The sequence below is a fragment of the Alligator mississippiensis genome, chromosome 9 (genome assembly GCF_030867095.1).
Source record: "Alligator mississippiensis isolate rAllMis1 chromosome 9, rAllMis1, whole genome shotgun sequence".
NCBI classification, from domain to species: domain Eukaryota; kingdom Metazoa; phylum Chordata; order Crocodylia; family Alligatoridae; genus Alligator; species Alligator mississippiensis.
Genome location: NC_081832.1, coordinates 41,325,648 through 41,344,621, shown reverse-complemented (window position 1 = coordinate 41,344,621; position 18,974 = coordinate 41,325,648). Strand labels below are relative to the sequence as shown.

Below are 18,974 nucleotides of genomic sequence, written 5' to 3'. Positions count from 1 at the left end.
CCAGAAATTCAGTCTGGAAGCAGAAACAGGGAAGTTCATGGTGAGAGAAGCCTTGGAGTTTGAGGATACAGCAGCCTACACCTTGGCAGTGGAGGCAAACGACAGTGGTGGCCTGGTAAATCACTACAAAGTGGAGATGGAGGTTGTGGACAAGAATGACAATGCACCTGAGGTGGCTCTCACCTCCATGTCCAACCCAATCCATGAGGAATCCCAGTCCAGGACCATGATTATTCTGATCCATGTCAATGATCCAGATGACAGGAAAACAGAGAGGTGCCATATTCTGGACAACCTTCCCTTTAAGCTGGTATAGTCCTCCAAGAATTACTAGTTGGTACTGGTGCTGCCTCTTGTGTCCTTCCTGCTCTTTCTGACTGTCACCCTGGAAGCGGGGAAAGGGAGCAGGGGGAGCTTGTTTTAGGAGTTCTCCAGCTAGCGATGGAGGGTGGGATGGGTGAATTGGAGGTCCCCCACCTCAGGGGCATTCCAATACACCTGCCCCACCATCCAGCAGAGTCTGGAAAGCACTAGACCAAACTCCCTCCACTCTCTTTCCATCCTCCCATTCTGAGAACAGTGACAGGCTGGGAGGCAGGGCAGACAGAAGTTACAAAAATGCTTTGTTTTGAAACATCTTCATCTGGCTACCCATGCAATGAGGGTTCAGATTTTCACCTGTTTGGCCATTTTTAAAGCTGTCTAAAGCCATGTGCCAGCACCAAGTAGGACTGCCTGGCAGCTGTGCCTCCTGACTATAGCCCTGGTCAGAGATCTAAAGTGCTTTTTGTGGCCAGATTGGGTGAGAATTTTCACTTCTGTCTGTGCCCTTTGAGATTAACCATTCTGATGGCAATCGCAATGGAAATAACTGGCAGAACTCTCGTTAGTTTTCAGACTTGTTTCTATCCATTGTGTTTCCTACAAGTCCTTTGTTTCAAGTGCAGCTTGGCACAGTCTCTGTCCTCTCCTTTCAAAACTTCTCCTAGGAATATTTGCAGCATCCAGGAAAATTTACTTATCCCCTAAAGATAAAGATGTGAAAAAATTTCTTTAATGTGTGTGTTTGCTTTGCTCCTTTTCAGTAAACTTCTTTGGACAAATTGTAGGTTATTTAAAGTTCTTGGAGATTGTGGATATCTATTACAAGTACAAATGTAAAAATAAACTCTTATTCTTTGCCTTTTTCTTGTGCCCTTTCTAGTTTGACTGTTGGTGCAATGTAACATTAATGTTATTAGAATAAATATTTCATTCATTTAGTACTCACCAGTGGCAGAGCTATGATCGAGTTATGCAGTTTATCCCTTTTAAATTATGATGAAAACTTGACCAACACAGGCATATATTCTGGATTCATCACAACATTAACATGGAAATTAATTAAGAGAAGTTTGGCAGACTTAAAAATATTGTAGATCAATATTTCTTTCTTTCATTGAGCCATTCTCCAGGAGCTGCCATGAGTTCAGGGATCATAGGCTTCAACATTCTTAATTCAAACCTCTAAAGATTCCGTGTACAAATGTTACTTTTTTTGAATTGCCCTTTGTACATTTTCCAAGCTTAGGAATAAGTGCAGGGTCCCAATGGGAATGTGAGACTCTTTTGCAGTACCTGTTGGTTCTTACAATCTTCTAACATCTGGAGTCATCCTTAGAGCATTAACTGTTGGGGCCATTTTAAATATTCTAAGCTGGGGAAAAGAGTATATTTCACACTGGGAAGGAGAAAGTACATGTTTCATCACAAAGCATTTCAGAAAGTTGTATTTTGAGGTTGCTCAGGAGTTTGCAATATTACAAGGTGTCCAGAAACAGATGAAATGGTAAGCAAAGTGTAAGTGAGGTGACTACAGGTGCATACTACATAGAATAATCCTGATATTAATTATGTGCCTCTGTAAATTATCGAATTAATATCACTGCAGCATACCTGGTATATATTTATCTATGTGCTGTGCTCAGCTTGTCTACAAATATATATCAGTATACAAATACTCCTTTTTCACATTTTAAACCTAGTAATGATATACAACTTCCACTTCAGTTAAGATGTTCAAGGACGCCACCTATTTTCAAGTCAAGTCAGTCCTGAGGCTGCAACAAGTGTTGGGGAACCTTAGATGTAGCAATAACTTTCCCCCATTCTTCCCAGTCTTTTGCAATCCTTGTCCAATCCATCAGTTTTAATCCCATCCAGTCTTTGATGCTGGTGGTTCAGCTTGTCCCAAGTTTTCCTCTTCTTCTTCATCCATCCACAGCACCCTGTACAATAATGTTGGTCAGGGTTCTGGGCATTCTTGTTACATGTCCAAACCACAGTATCTTTCTTCTTTTGATTTCAGGTAAGGGTTCATATTTACCGACTTCTTGTCCAATTTGATCTTTCACAGATTAATTTGTTCTGTGTGCAGTGTAGGCTATGCATAGAAGCCCCCTAAACCACCACATTTCAAAGGTTGCAATTTATTTTTCCAGTACCTTCGCGAGTGTCTTGGTCTCACAGCCATAAGGCATTGTTGAAATGACAGCACTACATAATAGGTGGAGTTTCATTTTCATTGTGATGTTGCTGCTACTCCATATTTTCATCAGCTTTGCTAGTTGTCCAATGGTGATGTCTATTTTTGTTTTTACTTCCTTTTTGGATGTAGCATTTTCTGTGATGGTTGCACCAAGGTATGTGAAATGTGTTACTTTTTCTAGTTTCTCATTACCAATTTTTACTGATCCATCATCATTGCTACTGGCTGATGTTATCATTATTTTGCAGACTCATTTCTATCCCATATATCTTTGCAGCCTTATGTATAGCCTTTCTGTTATTTCCTTAAGCTCTTCTGCATTTCCAACTTTTACATCAATGTCATCAGTAAAACCAAGACTGTTAATTTCTTGTCCACCAACTGGCAGGCAAGGTGCTTTGAGTAGGTGTGATATCTTTTATTAGACCAACTGAATCATTGGAAAAAAATTTCTTGGCAACTTTCTGGGCGCAGTCACCCTTCTTCAGGCATGGGGTTTCTGTGCTGTTCTGAGACTCCAAGAAATGAAAGAAGCTAAAATGTGGTGGGATGTCAGTGAAAATGTAAATATATAGAATTAGAAAGACAAAAGATAAGGCAGAGAGGTGAAGCAAAGGGGGAGGGGGAGAGGGAAGAGAGCAGGGGGAAGACAGATGAAGGGAGACAGTGCTGTGATAGAGTACAAAGTACAAAAGAGGCTGTCAGGCAGGTACCTAGTGAATCAGATGTGAGGCAGGTTGTAATAGGTCATAAAATCAATGTCCATATTGAGTGCATGATTTTTTGTATCCAGTAGATTTATGAAGTGAAGTTCGGAGGCTCATCTGAGGAAGGTGTTTTGTAAGTTCCCTTTGAGGATTAGAACTGAGAGAGTGGTGAGGGAGTGATTTCCCTGTGAGAAGCGTGCACCCACAGGTACTTGGGTGTTCTTGTTTTCGATAGATTTTTGGTGTGCATTCATTCTGGTGTGCAGTTGTTTTTTGGTTTCTCCAACATATTTTTCCTCAGGGCATATGGTGCACTGGATGAGATATAGAACATTTCTGGAGGTGCAGCTGTAAGATCCAGGAATGGCAATGGTTCTGTTGTGGGATGTAGTTATAGTGGGTGGTGGGGGAGATACATTGTCAGGTTTTGCATTTCTTGTCCTGGCATGGTCTGGATCCATTTGTCAGTGTGGTTTGGGTCCTAAGGAGTTTGCTTCTGGTGATGAGGTTATGGAGGTTCGGTGCTTGTTTGAAGTCTAAGGTCGGTGGTTCTGGAAAGATCTCTTTAAGAAGTGGGTCTTCTTCAAGTATGGGTTGCAATTGTTTTTTGGATTTTCACTGTAGGTTCCAGGGAAGTGTGATATGCCATAACTAATAGTGTGCGATTTGTGGGGATTTTCTTTTTGTACTGCAGTAAATCTCCACGTGGTATTCGAGTGGGTCTTTCAAAAGTGCAGTCTATTTCTCTGGAGCAGTGTCCTTGTTGGCTGAAGGCCCCTTTAAGATTAGTGAAGTTGTGGTCATGGGTATTCTCCTCGCTGCAAATTCGGTGGTATCAGCAGGGCCAGCGGGGGGGGGGGGGGTGAATTGGGGCAACCGCCCCCAGCCCTGTGCTTTGGGGGGCCCTGAAGAGCTGGGCAGAACTGCCGCAGTGATTCCGTGCTGCCTCCACTTCATGTCTGGTCGCTCAGCACCTCCCTTCCCCTCCGCCGCCAAATCCACCACCAGCTTCCTTGTGTCCAGGAGCAGGGCCCTGCACAGGCTGATTTGCCCTGGGCCCCACACCCTGCTCCCCTCGCCTCTGTGTATCAGAGAGCTTGGCTGTATTTTACAGCCAAGCTTATCTTCCAACTGACACGGCTTGACTGAAGTTATCTAAGGCATCTAACATGATTTGTTCCAGATATACATTCAATAAGCATGATGAGAGAACACAGCCTTGGTGTACTCCACAACCTTGATGTTGTAAACCACTCCACAATGTTTTTGTCAAGCAGGACTCCATTATTTGTATTGTTGTAGAGTTCTTCTATCAGACATCAATATGGGACTGATGTTATGCTTATTCCTTGTCAGCCGAAGTGATTTTCACTGCACTTTTTCAAAAAACTATTTTAGAGTCTATGAAATTATGATGGAGTTGTTTTTGGTGCTCATGGTACTTTTCACAAATGATTCTGAGTTTGAAGATGTGAATGCAAGTTAGGAGGAGATGTCCTGGCCAGCACGATGGCTGAAAGGGACCTCAGGGTTATGGTTGATCACAGGATGAACATGAGCCGCCAGTGCAATGCTGGAGACAACAGAGCTAATAGCATACTGGGATGTATTAGCCAATGTATCACGAGCAGAGCTAAGGAAATGGTACTTTCTCTCTACTCAGCACTGGTGAGACCGAAGCTGAAGTACTATGTCCAGTTCTGGGAGCTGCACTTCAAAAAAGATATGGAGAATCTTGAAAGGGTCCAGGGAAGTGCTACGAGAATGATTAAGGACCTGGAGGACCAACCTCATGAGGAAAGACTAAGGGATATGGGACTATTCAGCCTGGGGAAGAGAAGACTAAGGGGTTGGGGGAGGGGGGCTTGCTGGTCATCTGTAAGTATGTAAGGGGTGAATATCAGGAGCTGGGAGAAAAGCTGCTCACTTGGTCACCCCAGGGGGAGGATAAGGAGCACTGTCCATAAACTGTTAAGGTTGGTTTCAGGTTGGATGTAAGGAAGAACTTCTTTACACTAAGGGTGACTAGAATCAGGAACAGACTTTCCGTGATGGCGGAGGCCTCTTTGACAGGTTGAAGATCGTGATCTCCTCTCACCGACGTGAACGACAAAGAGCTGGTGTGCGAGATCCGCCTCCCGGTGACTCCGATCACCTTACTCCCTTTCTTGCTTTTAGCTCTGTGAACTGCTATGAATATAAGCACCCAGAAGTGCTTCGATTTATCTATTTTAATCGAAGGTATTTTAGACTCGAGCAGAATGTTGAGCTGACGCTACTTAGAAATACGAAGAAGTCTGGCTATGGATTTAGAAACTAATATTTTTAGAGAATATAAGTTATCTCTCAGTGTATCAGTCTAAATATACGCCTCCCCGAAATTATCAAATGGCGCATATACGAATCATACATGTCCATGACATTATGGCGAATAAGGATCTGTTTATACCACCAAGGAGGCAGTGGCAGCCTCTATTTCCAGCATTTTGTATTGACAAGGTGTGTCGTAGGGATCATGATATGTTTATGATAAGGTATCTAAGGAAGGAATTAAGGGTCTGTAACAGCCTAGCCAAGCATTTCCAGCACGGAATGCATTTTCCCTTGAGCACATAACAATTCTTATTAAAGACTGGCCGCTTGATATTGCTTTGATATCTCAAATGTGGGGTACCCGCATGAAGGACACAAATGTTGACTGTAATTATAGTACAGTTTGGAAAAATGGAAAACATTCCTATAGGTATTAAGACCTCTATAAGTACTGTGAGAAGCCAGATAATTCTGAGGAAAAAAAAAACCTAAAAAGGAATATAAGGCTCAAGACGGAAATGGGAATATGGATTTGCCCAGATATGTATGACTCACAGTAACATGTGTCATACCTACCTAAAATGTTTGGCCACCACTTCTGATTGTTGGATCCCACGCGTTTCAGTGTATCTGAGAAAGGGAAAAGGTAAAAATCTCGGCAATGTTGTTTTAATTACACATTAATATATGTCAAAGGCGGCAATGTTGTTTTAATTACACATTAATATATGTCAAAGGATACATGAAATCAAAGAAACAGGAAAGCACGACTGATTTTCAGAGTAATACTAAACCGACAACTACGCATTACACACACATAATAAAAGAATTCCAAGCTGGCATTTACGTTCTGAGGCGAAGCCTTTGCCCTGCACGACAATGGCTTCACTTTGTCAATACACTCTGAATCTGCCTTTTTGCTCTAATAGTGAAGCCACAGCGGCGCCTGCTCAGATCGCTGCAGTTTCCCGACTGCGACTCCGAGTGCCGCTGTTGGCCAATACGGAGCGGCGCTGCAGACTGCGATACATCCATTGGAGCCTCCTGCAGTGCGCTTGCTCAGACAGCGCAGCGCAGGAAGCAAGCAAAGCAGAGAGACCTTCGGGGTCCGCCCAGAAGAGGAAAGCACAGCAAGGCGCTCGGGACAGAGACTGAGCAGGGACCGCGGACCCAGTGCTCTCACCCGTTCTCTGCCTCCTGTCGTTTACCTGGGATTTCTTACAGCCTAACACGATCGACACGGAGAAAAGAAAGAAGCAGGACAGCGTTCTCCGGGAGACGGGAATGGAAGCCGGACACAGCCAGAGCGGCCGGGAGGCCGGGAGGCAAGTACTGTCCTTTCCCTTCTTGCTGGCTCTGCTCTGCGGGGTGGTCTCGGCTCAGATTCGCTATTCGGTCCCCGAGGAAATGCCCAAAGGCTCCCTCGTGGGCAATCTCGCCAAGGATTTGGGACTGAGTGTGGGAGAACTGCCCGATCGCAGGCTCCGTGTCATCTCGGAGAAGCAGTATTTCACGGTGAAGGGCGAAAACGGGAACCTGTACGTGAGTGACCGGATAGACCGGGAGGACATCTGCGGCAAGGCCCCGCTCTGCGCTCTCGCTTTCGAAGCCGTGGTGGAAAATCCACTGAACGTTTTCCACGTCAACGTCGACATCCAGGACATCAATGACAACGCGCCGCCCTTCCTACGAGATAACAACACACTGGAGATCAATGAATTGACGCTGCCAGGAGCCCGCTTCTCGCTGGGAAATGCCCAGGACCCGGACGTGGGCTCCAACTCCCTGCAGAGTTACCAGCTCAGCTCCAACGCCAACTTCGTGCTGGAGGTCAGGGAGAGCCAGGACGGCAACAAGTACGCGGCGCTGGTGCTGCAGAAGCCTCTGGATCGGGAAAGGCAGCCCGGGCTGCACTTGGTCCTCACGGCAGTGGACGGGGGGCAGCCCGCCAGAACCGGCACGGCTCGCGTCTGGGTCAACGTCACCGACGCCAACGACAACGCGCCCGTCTTCACCCGGGACGTCTACAAGGGGCGCGTGCGGGAGGGCGCCCCCGCGGGCTCCCTCGTGCTCCAGCTGAACGCCTCGGACAGCGACGAGGGCGCCAATGCGCATGTCACCTACGGGTTCAGCAACACACTGGAAACCGCGGGCCAGAAATTCAGCCTGGAGGCGGAAACGGGGAGGATCACGGTGAGGGAGCCGCTGGACTTCGAGGAAACAGCAGCCTACACTTTGGAAGTGGAGGCAAAGGACGGCGGCGGCCTGGTGACCCACTGCAAAGTGGAGATCGAGGTTGTGGACGAGAACGACAACGCGCCCGAGGTGACCTTCACCTCCGTGTCCAGCCCCGTCCCCGAGGACTCCCAGCCCGGCACCGTGATCGCGCTGATCAAAGCACGAGACCGAGACGGTGGAGGGGACAGCGAAGTCACTTGCCGCATTCCGGACAACCTGCCCTTCAAGCTGGTGTCGTCCTCCAAGAACTACTACAAGCTGGTGACGGCCGGCGCCCTGGACAGAGAGCGCAGCCCCGACTACAACGTCACGGTCACGGCCACGGACAAGGGCGCTCCGCCGCTCGCCACGACCCAGACCGTCCGGCTGCAGGTCTCGGACGTCAACGACAACGCGCCGCTCTTCGAGGAAGCGTCGTACAGCGCCTACGTGGCGGAGAACAACCCGGCGGGGGCCTCGCTTCTCCGCGTGCGAGCCTCGGACCCCGACCTGGGCCGCAACGGCCGAGTCACCTACTCGCTGGTCAGCCCCGGCGGCGGCGGCGGCGGCGGCGGCGGCGGCGGCGGGGACAGGAGCGCGGCGGGGGCGCCGGCCTGGGCCCACGTGTCGGTGCAGGCGCAGAGCGGGGCCGTGGTGGCGCAGCGCTCCTTCGACTACGAGCAGCTGCGCGAGCTGCGGGTGGAAGTGGAGGCGCGAGACGGCGGGTCGCCGGCGCTGAGCAGCAGGGTGACGGTGCGCCTGTTCATCCTGGACCGGAACGACAACGCGCCCGAGATCCTGTACCCCGCGCCGGGCGCCGTCGAGGTGGTGTCCCGCTCGGCCGCGGCGGGCTGCCTGGTGACCAAGGTGGTGGCGGTGGACGCGGACTCGGGCCACAACGCCTGGCTGTCGTACGAGCTGGTGGCGGCGGCCGAGCCGGCGCTCTTCACGGTGGGGCTGCGCAGCGGCGAGGTGCGGACGGCGCGCGCCCTGGCCGACGGCGACGGCGCCCGGCACCGCCTGCTCGCCGTGGTGAAGGACAACGGGCAGCCGCCGCTGTCGGCCACGGCCACGCTGCAGGTGGTGGTGGCCGAGAGCGCGCGCGAGGCGCTTCCCGAGCTGGCCGAGGCCGAGGCCGAGGCGGCCGGGGCCTCGGACTCGGCGGCCGCCCTGCAGTTCTACTTGGTGCTGGCGCTGGCTCTCGTCTCCTTCCTGCTCCTCCTGGCCGTCGCCCTGGCCGTCCTGGACAGACTGCGGGGGTCAAGGCCTCCCCGCCTACTCCCGTGCTTGGGCCCGGCCCCTGTTTCCGAGCGCGGCCCCTGGTTCCCGCCGACCTACGAAGACGGCACTTTGCCCTACTCCTACCAGCTGTGTTTGTCCTCTGAGTCGAAGGGAGGAGAATGTTCTGTCCTGCAGCCGCGTGCCCCTGTAGCAGAGGACATTCTGTGCAGGGACAGATCTGGGACGTTACTTATGAGCAATGGATGTAGTGACTTGAAATCTGAACTAGAGATCGCCGATGCGGTGAGTTCTATTTTCATTGCTTATATCGGATTATCCTTTTTGAAAGAGAATACGCGCCCAGCTTCCTTATTAGGTTGTATGGGAGCCCATTAGGATACTGTCTTTTTGTATAGCTTATTTTCGATTGTATCAATGCAATCACCACCCAATGAACTCCATTGTATTCTAATCGCGTTATCTGGGCGGGATCGAGTGGACAGGCAGTCACAAGACAAGCGGTAAAGTATCGAATTAAAAGGACGTATTTGTAGGAGTATAATCTAAGTATTCTGAGAACATTCCATTGCCCTAGGAACTAAGTCTTCCTTCATATCAAAGAATATATTTTCTCTCATTTAAATAGATTTATTTACAGCGGTTTGGCCATATGACCGTTCCCAAAAAGCTAATAGCGTCTTAGAACAGAGGGCATAAGAAAACGATTTCAAGACTGGCACATAAGAAACTGACAAGATTTATTTCATAGCAGCCGTTACTCACATGACAGCGAGTTTCCCCATGAGATTTTACTTTGTGTGCTCTAAATAAAAGCTTAAGACATTCTTTTTTCATCTCTCCTTTCGTTTATGTTACCGTCTTGCGTCTTGTTCACAGCTGGGTTTATAACAGGATGTTTATAATAGGCAAGTTACAGAATTAATACGTCCACTCTGTAGTAGAGGAGATGAAGCCTGTCCGGAAACAGACTTGGTGATGGTTTGCTGAATATTCTGTGAACTTTGGAGCACTATGAGTGTAGCAACTAAAAAGCGGAGACAGAGGCTACTAAGAAAGTTGGAGTTTTTCCTTTACTGTGACAGTAGTTTAATTTTGTTTTAACAGCTGTACATGAAAAAAACTGCATCCCTATCGAAAATGTATATATATATTTGGTGAAACTGAGTTCCATTCTATGTTTGATAGCCAACTGACAAATTCCTGTGAAAAAGTCTTGCTTGCTTATTTTTTCTTTCTGGTCTTGGATAGAGTAATGATCACAAATGTATATCGATGATCTTCATATTGCCCCAGTTCCCCTTTCCATACTGACTGATGTTCAGGTGCGATGTGTATCGTTCAGTTACAGGAGTTTCTGCGGCTTCCTGCCCACATAGATATCCCCGTGAGCGACTTATGCAGCTCTTCCTAAAAAAGTGATCATCAATGCCTTTTATCAGGCTATCATATATTCTATCCTACTAGGGAAAATATCTCCCCCACGTAATTAGGTTTTTTTCCCCCTTAAGTCTACCTGTCAAGCTCGCCTCTTTAGTCACCATTGGTCCAAATGCTCTGTAACAATGAGGAGCCACACAATTCCTTAGAATGCCCTTATGAGCCTTGGTATAAACGAACTAGTACTAATTTATAGTCGCAGAGCACTTCGCATGTCCAGAGCTGGAAGTAAGGCTGGCTTATTCGGGGAAACGATAAATGTTTTCCTTTCAGAAGCATGGAGGCTGTCTGCCTAGCCCTCTCAAACAGCAAGTTTTTCACCTTGAGAAAGGCCACCCGTATGTAACTTAATTACAGTTACATGGACGTTGTAATAATATGACTAATTTTAGGAGTAGTGGTGCGAGGCCTATTCCAGAGACAGAAGGCAGAAAGAGGACACGTTTCCTGGCTGGTTGATGGTTGAAAGATGGTAGACATTTCTCCCTGCTAGGAAAGATTTTTTTTTTCCTAAAAGGTATGGCCTTGTGAACGGAGAATAGTGGAAATGCGCCGCTTTGCTTGGCTTGAAGAGTGAGTGGTTGTATTGCTTGGATGGCTTAGCAGTTTAGTAGAACAACAGTCATGTAGGGCTGCAAAGTACTTCAAGAGATCGAGTCCGCTGTTCTGCATCGAGGCATTCTATGTTGATACTGGTACCTCGCAGAGGAGTGTGTGGTGTACACAGACGCGTACAACTATGTAAGATTGCATGTTACCCTTATTATAGGCAGGCTGTGTTGAAACTAGTACCACACAGCTGGTATTTGTAGGCTCTGTGTGTGGTTTACACAGACGTGGACAAACATGTGAGATTGCATATTCCCTGTTGGTTACTTGTATTATGTTCCGTTTGCTACCATAGTCAAGGATACCACTAGCCTTGCATTTTACTTGATAGAAGGAAATGCAAACGTTGTTGAAGTGGAAAATATACAAGATAACATTACACTACATCCCTTTTACATAAAGTTCACTAATAGGCAACTACATATCTTCAACGACTAATGGTGCTGACTGGGAGGAGAAGTTCACAGTCATTCACCTGCTACCTTAAGTCATATCCATATCCAAGAAACAACTCTCTCCTCCCGCCACTAACTGGGAGACAGCGCTGTCTATGCAGCTGAGTTCCGCTAGTTAAGAGCAGTTCAAGGAGACTCGGCTCCAGTCTTCAGCCTTAGGAAGCTTTCTTTTGCTGACCAGTTATATTGCTCTCATTGAAGCGGCAATGAATGCTGTAAATGGAAAACAGATATGAACACTGAAATACAAAGGAAATCTACAACTGAATATCTCGGTCTAACATTCAGTTTTATCAGGCAGTAACAACCTCCTACCTACCACTTAGTAACAGCCTCACAGCAAGAGCACATGCGTTTAGTGCATAAGTGAAATAGACATAAAAGGACAACGAGGGGGACAGATCAGTACAGAGACGTAGACACAGAAGTGATAGGTCCGTGAAGCCATCTACATTTATAGTGAAAATATTGAAAGCAGAAGCATTAACTCCACTAACTCCACAAGTAACTGAATTACTAACACGTCGGGAGTACTTCAGTCTTTATTTCCTCATTCAGAATGGGAAAAAAAGCACTTCTGGCACTTCAAGTATCAAAGCAAAAAACTTCCCAAATTTTGAACTATAGAGAGTCTGCAATTATAGGGTGAGACTCTGAGCGCCGCTGTTCACCAATCAGGGAGAGAAATGCGCCGAGAGATCAAGCCAGCCCAGCACCGCCCCGCACAGCTTGGAGAACAGAGAGCTCAGACTTTCTTTTGCTCAGGACCGACTGTCGGTGCAGGCTATTCGCTGAAACCGGCGGATGGGTTAACAGCTGATTATTGTCGGAAACGATCGGCCCGACATCATCTCCAAGTAGCAGCTCTCGGCGGCGGAGAGGCAGTGGATCCTCCGGATCTCCATGGCCAGTTCCGGAGCACAAGGGCTGCGGCGCTGCGCAGGGCGAGCCGTGCTGTGCTGCGTGGTGCTGACCGTGTGCGGGGCCGCTGCGGCCGGGCAGATTCGCTACTCGATCCCCGAGGAAATGCAGAAAGGCTCCTTCGTGGGGAACATCGCGCAGGACCTGGGGCTGGAGGCCAAGGCGCTGTCGGAGCGCGGCGTGCGCGTGATTTCCAGAGGTAGGACGCAGTATTTCGCTTTGAATGTAAAGAGCGGCCATTTAATCACGGCGGAGCGGCTAGACAGGGAGCAGCTGTGCGGCCGGGCTGAGAAGTGTCTCCTGAACTGCGAGGTTATAGTGGAGCATGACATGAAGATGTATGGAGTGGAAGTCGAAATCACAGATATAAACGACAACGCTCCGAGCTTCCAAACAGGGGAAATGGAGCTAAAAGTCAGTGAGACAACAGCCCCAGGATCCCGGTTCCCCTTGCATAATGCGCAGGATCCTGATGTGGGTAGGAATTCGCTTCAGAGCTACAAACTGAGCAGTAACGAACATTTTTCTCTGCAAATACAAACTGCATCTGAGGGTGTTAACCCCCCCGAATTAGTGCTCGAGAAGCCCCTGGACCGGGAAGAGCAGGCTACTCACGACCTCATCCTCACCGCCACTGACGGCGGAGATCCTGTCCGCTCCGGCACGGCGCGGATCCACGTGGTGGTGCTCGATGCCAATGACAACGCGCCCGTGTTCAGCCAGCCGCTCTACCGCGTGAGCGTGCGGGAGAACGTGCCCGTCGGGACCACGGTGGCTACAGTGAAGGCCACGGATCTGGACGAAGGTATTAACGGACACGTGATATACTCCTTGCAATTCAAAGACCAGGCTTCCCAAGTATTCCAACTGGACTCTAGGACCGGAGATATAACGGTCTTCAGGAACCTGGACTACGAGGAATCCACATTATATGAAATGGAGGTAAGGGCGCACGACGGCGGAGGCCTCTTGAACAGGGCGAAGGTCGTGATCTCTGTCAGCGACGTGAACGACAACATCCCCGAGATCAGGATCACCTCCCTGCTCAGCTCCGTCCCCGAGGACTCCCCGCCGGGAACCGTGATCGCCCTCTTGATCGTGCAGGACCAGGACTCAGGAGAGAACGGCGCCGTCACATGCACCATCCCGGACCACGTCCCCTTCCGGCTGCAGAAATCCGTGGACAACTACTACAGCCTGGTGACGGCCAGGGACCTGGACCGGGAGCAGGTGGCGGATTACAACGTGACGGTCACGGCCCGGGACCGCGGGGCGCCGCCGCTGTGGTCCGCCACGACGATCGCCGTGCAGGTGTCGGACGTGAACGACAACGCGCCGGCCTTCAGCCAGGCGGCCTACAGCGTGTGGGTGAGCGAGAACAACGCCCGCGGCGCCTCGGTGTTCTGCGCGCGGGCGGCCGACGCGGACTGGGGCGACAACGCCCGGGTGACGTACTGGCTGGCGGAGGGCGAGCTGCAGGGCGCGCCGCTGTCGTCGTGGCTGTCGGTGCAGGCGGAGAGCGGCGCGGTGCATGCGCTGCGCGCCCTGGACTACGAGCAGGTGCGCGAGATCCGCTTCGCCGTGGAGGCGCGGGACGGCGGGTCGCCGCCGCTGCGCAGCAGCGCCTCGGTCACGCTGCTGGTGCTGGACCAGAACGACAACCGGCCCGAGATCCTGTACCCGGCGGCGCCCCGCGACGGCTCGACGGGCGTGGAGCTGGCGCCGCGCTCGGCCGAGCCGGGCTACCTGGTGACCAAGGTGGTGGCGGTGGACGCGGACGCGGGGCAGAACGCCTGGCTGTCGTACGAGCTGCTCAAGGCCAGCGAGCCGGGGCTCTTCGCGCTGGGCGTGCACACGGGCGAGATCCGCACGGCGCGCGCCCTGGGCGACAGGGACGCGCTCAAGCACCGCCTGGTGGTGGGCGTGCGGGACAACGGGCAGCCGCCGCTGTCGGCCAGCGTCACGCTCACGGTGGCCGTGGCCGACAGCATCCCCGAGCTGCTGGCCGACCTGGGCAGCCTGGCGGCGCCGGCGGCCGAGGCGCAGGCCAGCCTCACCTTGTACCTGGTGGTGGCCGTGGCCGCCGTGTCGTGCCTCTTCCTCGCCTTCCTCATCGTGCTGCTGGGCCTGCGGCTGCGCCGCTGGCGGCAGGCGCAGCTGCTGGGCTCGGCCGGCGGCGCCCTGGCCGGGGTGCCCGTCTCGCACTTCGCGGGCATCGACGGCGTCCGCGCTTTCCTGCACTCCTACTCCCAGGACGTGTCTCTCACGGCCGGCTCCAGGAAGAGCCAGTGGAGCTTCGGCCCGCCCAGCTCTGCCGGCACCCTGGCTCGGCCGCCGGCGGGACAGGGCAAGGAGCCTGCCCCGGTGGGTAAGGATTCAAAGGTGTGTGAGGCGGACCAGGCTGCGCTGCAGGTGAGCCGACGTTTTTGTATTCTGTTGCCCTTGTTTACATTCTGGTGTTTCTGTCTTTCGGATCATTGTTAGTGTCTGAATTTATATTTGATAAAAGGAGTGCCTTTTAATTGGTATGGACGAGTAGCCATAGATATTATGACAATTCTTGCATAGGGAAAGGGCTTTTCTGTGTGTGATTCGAAAGAATGTTGAAGACACGCGTTCCTTTGCGTCCATGGCTTTACTACAGGGCAGAGGTCAGCGACCCCCTGCACGTATGCCGAGCATGGCATACAAAGCCATCTTGCTTGGCACAGCACCACCAGTCCGGGCTCTAAGCAGCTGCTGCCAGCCATGGAGCCCATGCTGCTCTCAGCAGGCGGCTGGGAGGCTTCAAGCGCTGTTGCAAGTCCACCGGGCTCCGTGGGCTGGCTGCAGCTGGGAGGCTACAAAGAGCTGCGCGGGGGTCCGGCATGCTGACCCTCCAGCACCTTCCAAGGTTGGCATTGTGGCTTTTTCAGCACTCTGGCCCCAAAAATGTTGCCTACCCCTGCTATAGGGGATCTGATCATCAAGGTCTACCTTTGTGGTTATTGATTAACTGCATGTCTGCAGTTTTGAGCCTGCTGTGGCTTAACACATACATATGACACAAGTTTTGTTTTCAAAACTTTGGGGTGCAGTTTTCCCGAACCCCCTGTATCTATATCTATCAAACTTGGCAGGCTTCATGCACTCAGAAGGTGCTACCATTCTTGCAAGTGTCGTCAAAATCAGGCCAGAAATGACAAAGTTATAGGCTGTTTTGTCCTTCCCCATTATAGTCTATGGGCAAAACATGGGAACAGAAGTGAAACAGCGAAACATTTCGGATTGCCTTGTTTTGTTTTGAGGCTGTTTCGACTGTATCTGTTCCATTTTGATTTTGCTGTTTTGACCTTGAAACAGGTCAAAACAGCATCAAAATCAAACTGGCAGGGAAATTTACTTATCTCTGATGCTAGATTATTTGCTTTTCCTGATTCATATTTCTTATGTTCTTAGAATTGTTAACTTACAAAGAGAATTTACTGTCAGTGGTGTGCAAAATGTAGAAGGACCATTAGGCTGTGTTTGTTATGTCTCTTGCTACTACTATCCCTTCCACTTTTTAATATGGGCTACTAAGAATCAGAAGTATAGAGCGGTGACAGGCACCATGAGTAGAACCAGCCCTTTTCAAAATTTGCTGGGTAAATACTGTTCTAACCTGTGCATAAAAAATTCTAGTAACAGAGATTCTACAACCTGTCTCTCTAAAGTCTGCCAGTGCTTCTTGACCCTCATTGCTGGAAAGGCCTTAATAGGCCTTAAGGATGATTATCTGATGATTAACTACTCTCTTCAAGTTTGGCGAATTTTGTGTGTATAAAACCCCAATTGTCTTTATGTTTCACAGTTTTTGTATTCTCCGCTCATATTAGGTCTTCTCACTTGGTTTGCATATGTATTTGTATTGATATAATTCTGCATTCCCCAGTTTCTCTTTAAAACTAATTACAGAGTGAAAGAAGGATTAGTAGGGTCTTGTACTAAGTGCTATAACATCCTAAGCTCAGGGAAAGATGAGAAGTGTGGCAGAAAGCCACCTTTGCTTCTCCCCTGCCAAAAAACTCTGCTCTATGACAATTTTGATTAGAATGGGCCCAGCAGAGGATACATACTTTTACCCTATCTCTTCAGGTAACCTGAGCTGGATACATTCCTGAGGGAGGGGGGAAACCTGCTCCCTCTGCCTACGTGACTGGCATCACATACCTGGGTGAAGGACTTCCTTCCTGGTGGGCTAGAGTCTGCCCAGCAACTAGTGATGTATTTCTAATTGGTTGGCTGACAGCCAACAGGTGCTGGCCTCCATTGGACCAGGTAAATGAGGTCACAAGGGCTATGTAAGTTAAGGACTGCCCAGGAGGAGGTGGGCAGCAGCCATGAGGGATACTCAGGAACAAAGAACAGCTGTACCATCTGAAACTTGTGCTATCTCTCAAAACTTATGATCAAGGAACTGCTTGCCTCCAGAGGGATTCTCCAACTGCCTCTGGATGCTACTTGTGAGTAAGCTAACTGAGATCCAACTAGATATATAGCTTGCAGTAACTCAGATGCAAGATCAAAGGCTACCCCAGCCACAGGAGTTTGCTCTATGGGATTTCTCTGATATTGCTCTACCCTGTACCCTATTCTAACCCTACCCTCTGTAACCAATAAAGTTCTCCTTTGTGACTGGTGTAAGAGACTTACTGAGGGGTGGGTTTAATTATGCCTAGGAGGCCCCTTGGGTCTGCGGACTAAGGGAGACTATCCTTTTTGGCCCCCGATTTGGGGAAGTGCCCCAAGTTCTTGTATTGGGTCGAGTACCAATTGGACTATTAGGCCTGTGTTTCCCAGAGGACACAGGACCTAGACAGTCCCTTCTCGGGGTGGTGGCAGCACACGTTACCCCCAGACTCTGCGGTGGGGCTCGAAAGGGGGTCTGCCAGGGCTTAGGCACCCCTGGAGAAACAGGTGGAGTCTGGAAGGTGGACAAGCCTGGCAAGGTGGGAGGCTCAATGCAGGAGCTCCCCCTACTGGCCCACCACAAGAAGTATCTTCAGCATCAGCAGAGATATGACACATGTGAGGCCTTACTCAGAGTGTCCCTTGGGATGGTGGGGTGATAAGCATGACATTGAATGGAACAGCAAGAAAGCAGGACATTGACCGGAGTCTCAAGAACAAGACCCTCTGAGCAGCTTTGGGGCTCATGGCTAACCAGACTGAAAAGGGGATTATCTGAATCCCTTTAGGGACAGAGGGAGATCTTAGCCTCATGGAGGGGGCAGAGAACTCCTGTTTGGTTGACCTTTGCCTATATACATGCCTTTATTGAAGAGGGACTTTCTGTGTTGCTGCTTGGAACCTCAGGATACTCTGCTGTACAACCGAAGGCTAAGTTTCTCCCTATTTAGGAGAAGAACTGAAAGGAAACTCTTTGAGACAACATCATGGAAATCTTCTGAGCATGAGGAATTGAAAAGGTGGGATCTCAGGGATGGAAGGAGTCAGGGCTCCATCCTTCCCATTCTAGAAGTCATGTCTAGGCTGCCTTTAGGGGGCACTTGGAGAAACAAAGGAAGGCTGCAGAAGTCCTCTGGGGGAGTCTGTGACATACCAATCTGTAAAGAAAAAATCCTTTATTTACCTGGGAAGAGCAATCTATTAAAGAAATTTATTCCAAAAAACCTGTTATTTACATGACAATTATGTTGGCAGGGTGGTTAAGGCTCTTATTACTTGAGGGTGCTATGCTGAAGACTGTCCTCAGTGAACCTGGCTTTGAATTGGTACTTGATCATGCACGCTTGAGGTGATGTGAGCCACCGCACTCCCTTGCCTGCTGTTACCTATGTGAACTGCTGTGTCCCAGCCATGTTAACCAAAGGGATCCTTGGTTCCAGCAAAACTTTGACTTTGGCACAGGCCAGCCACCTTGTACCTGGTGGTGTCCGTGTCCACCGTGTCATGCCTCTTCCCTACCTTCCTCATTGTGCTGCTGGGCCTGTGGCTGCACTGCTGGCAGAAGGTGCAGCTGCTGGGCTTGGCTGGTGGCACCCTGGCTGGGGTGCCCATCTTGCACTTTGCGGCCATCAGCAGCATCCGTGCTTTCCTGCACTCCTACTCCCAGGAGGTATCTCTCACAGCAGGCTCCAGGAAGAGCCAATGGAGCTTCGGCCCTGCGAGCTCTGCTGGCACCCTGACTCAGCTGCCGGCTGGCTAGAGGAAGGAGCCTCTCCTGGTGGATGAGAATTCACAAGTGTTTGAGGCAGACCAGGCCGTGCTGCAGGTGAGCCGAGGTTTTTGTACTCTATGTTCATTATCTGAAAGTGATATTACTTTTATTTCTTTAACGAATAACTCAGTAGATAAACATTAGGTTTGTGCTTTTTGGGAGTTAATGGATGATGCATTTATATTCAATATGTTTTACTCAAATTCATCATAACCAAATGAGGTCTGGTATCCAGTTTAGCATTAAGTTTGTTCTTAGTTATTCCCCAGAGTGTGTTGCTTTGATATTTTTCTGTGGATTAGAATACACATTTCATAATTCTTTGGATATAGGTATTTCTTAAT

At 49.8% G+C, this 18,974-nt stretch overlaps 3 protein-coding genes across 7 annotated transcripts in view; all 3 read left to right on the top strand.

Moving 5' to 3' along the window:
* The window catches only part of LOC102574276 (protocadherin gamma-A4), a 389,584-nt gene that overhangs the window by 139,893 nt on the left and 230,717 nt on the right, over positions 1-18,974 (top strand). The window lies entirely within an intron of this gene.
* Positions 6,544-9,831, top strand: LOC132252457 (protocadherin gamma-B5-like). Its single transcript, XM_059733366.1, has one exon. It carries the CDS (start codon positions 6,832-6,834, stop codon positions 9,379-9,381), a length of 2,550 nt encoding a protein of 849 aa, XP_059589349.1. The 5' UTR covers positions 6,544-6,831; the 3' UTR covers positions 9,382-9,831.
* Positions 12,232-17,332, top strand: LOC132252458 (protocadherin gamma-A10-like). The gene has a single exon (XM_059733367.1). The coding sequence runs from the start codon at positions 12,411-12,413 to the stop codon at positions 14,910-14,912; it is 2,502 nt and encodes an 833-aa protein (XP_059589350.1). The 5' UTR covers positions 12,232-12,410; the 3' UTR covers positions 14,913-17,332.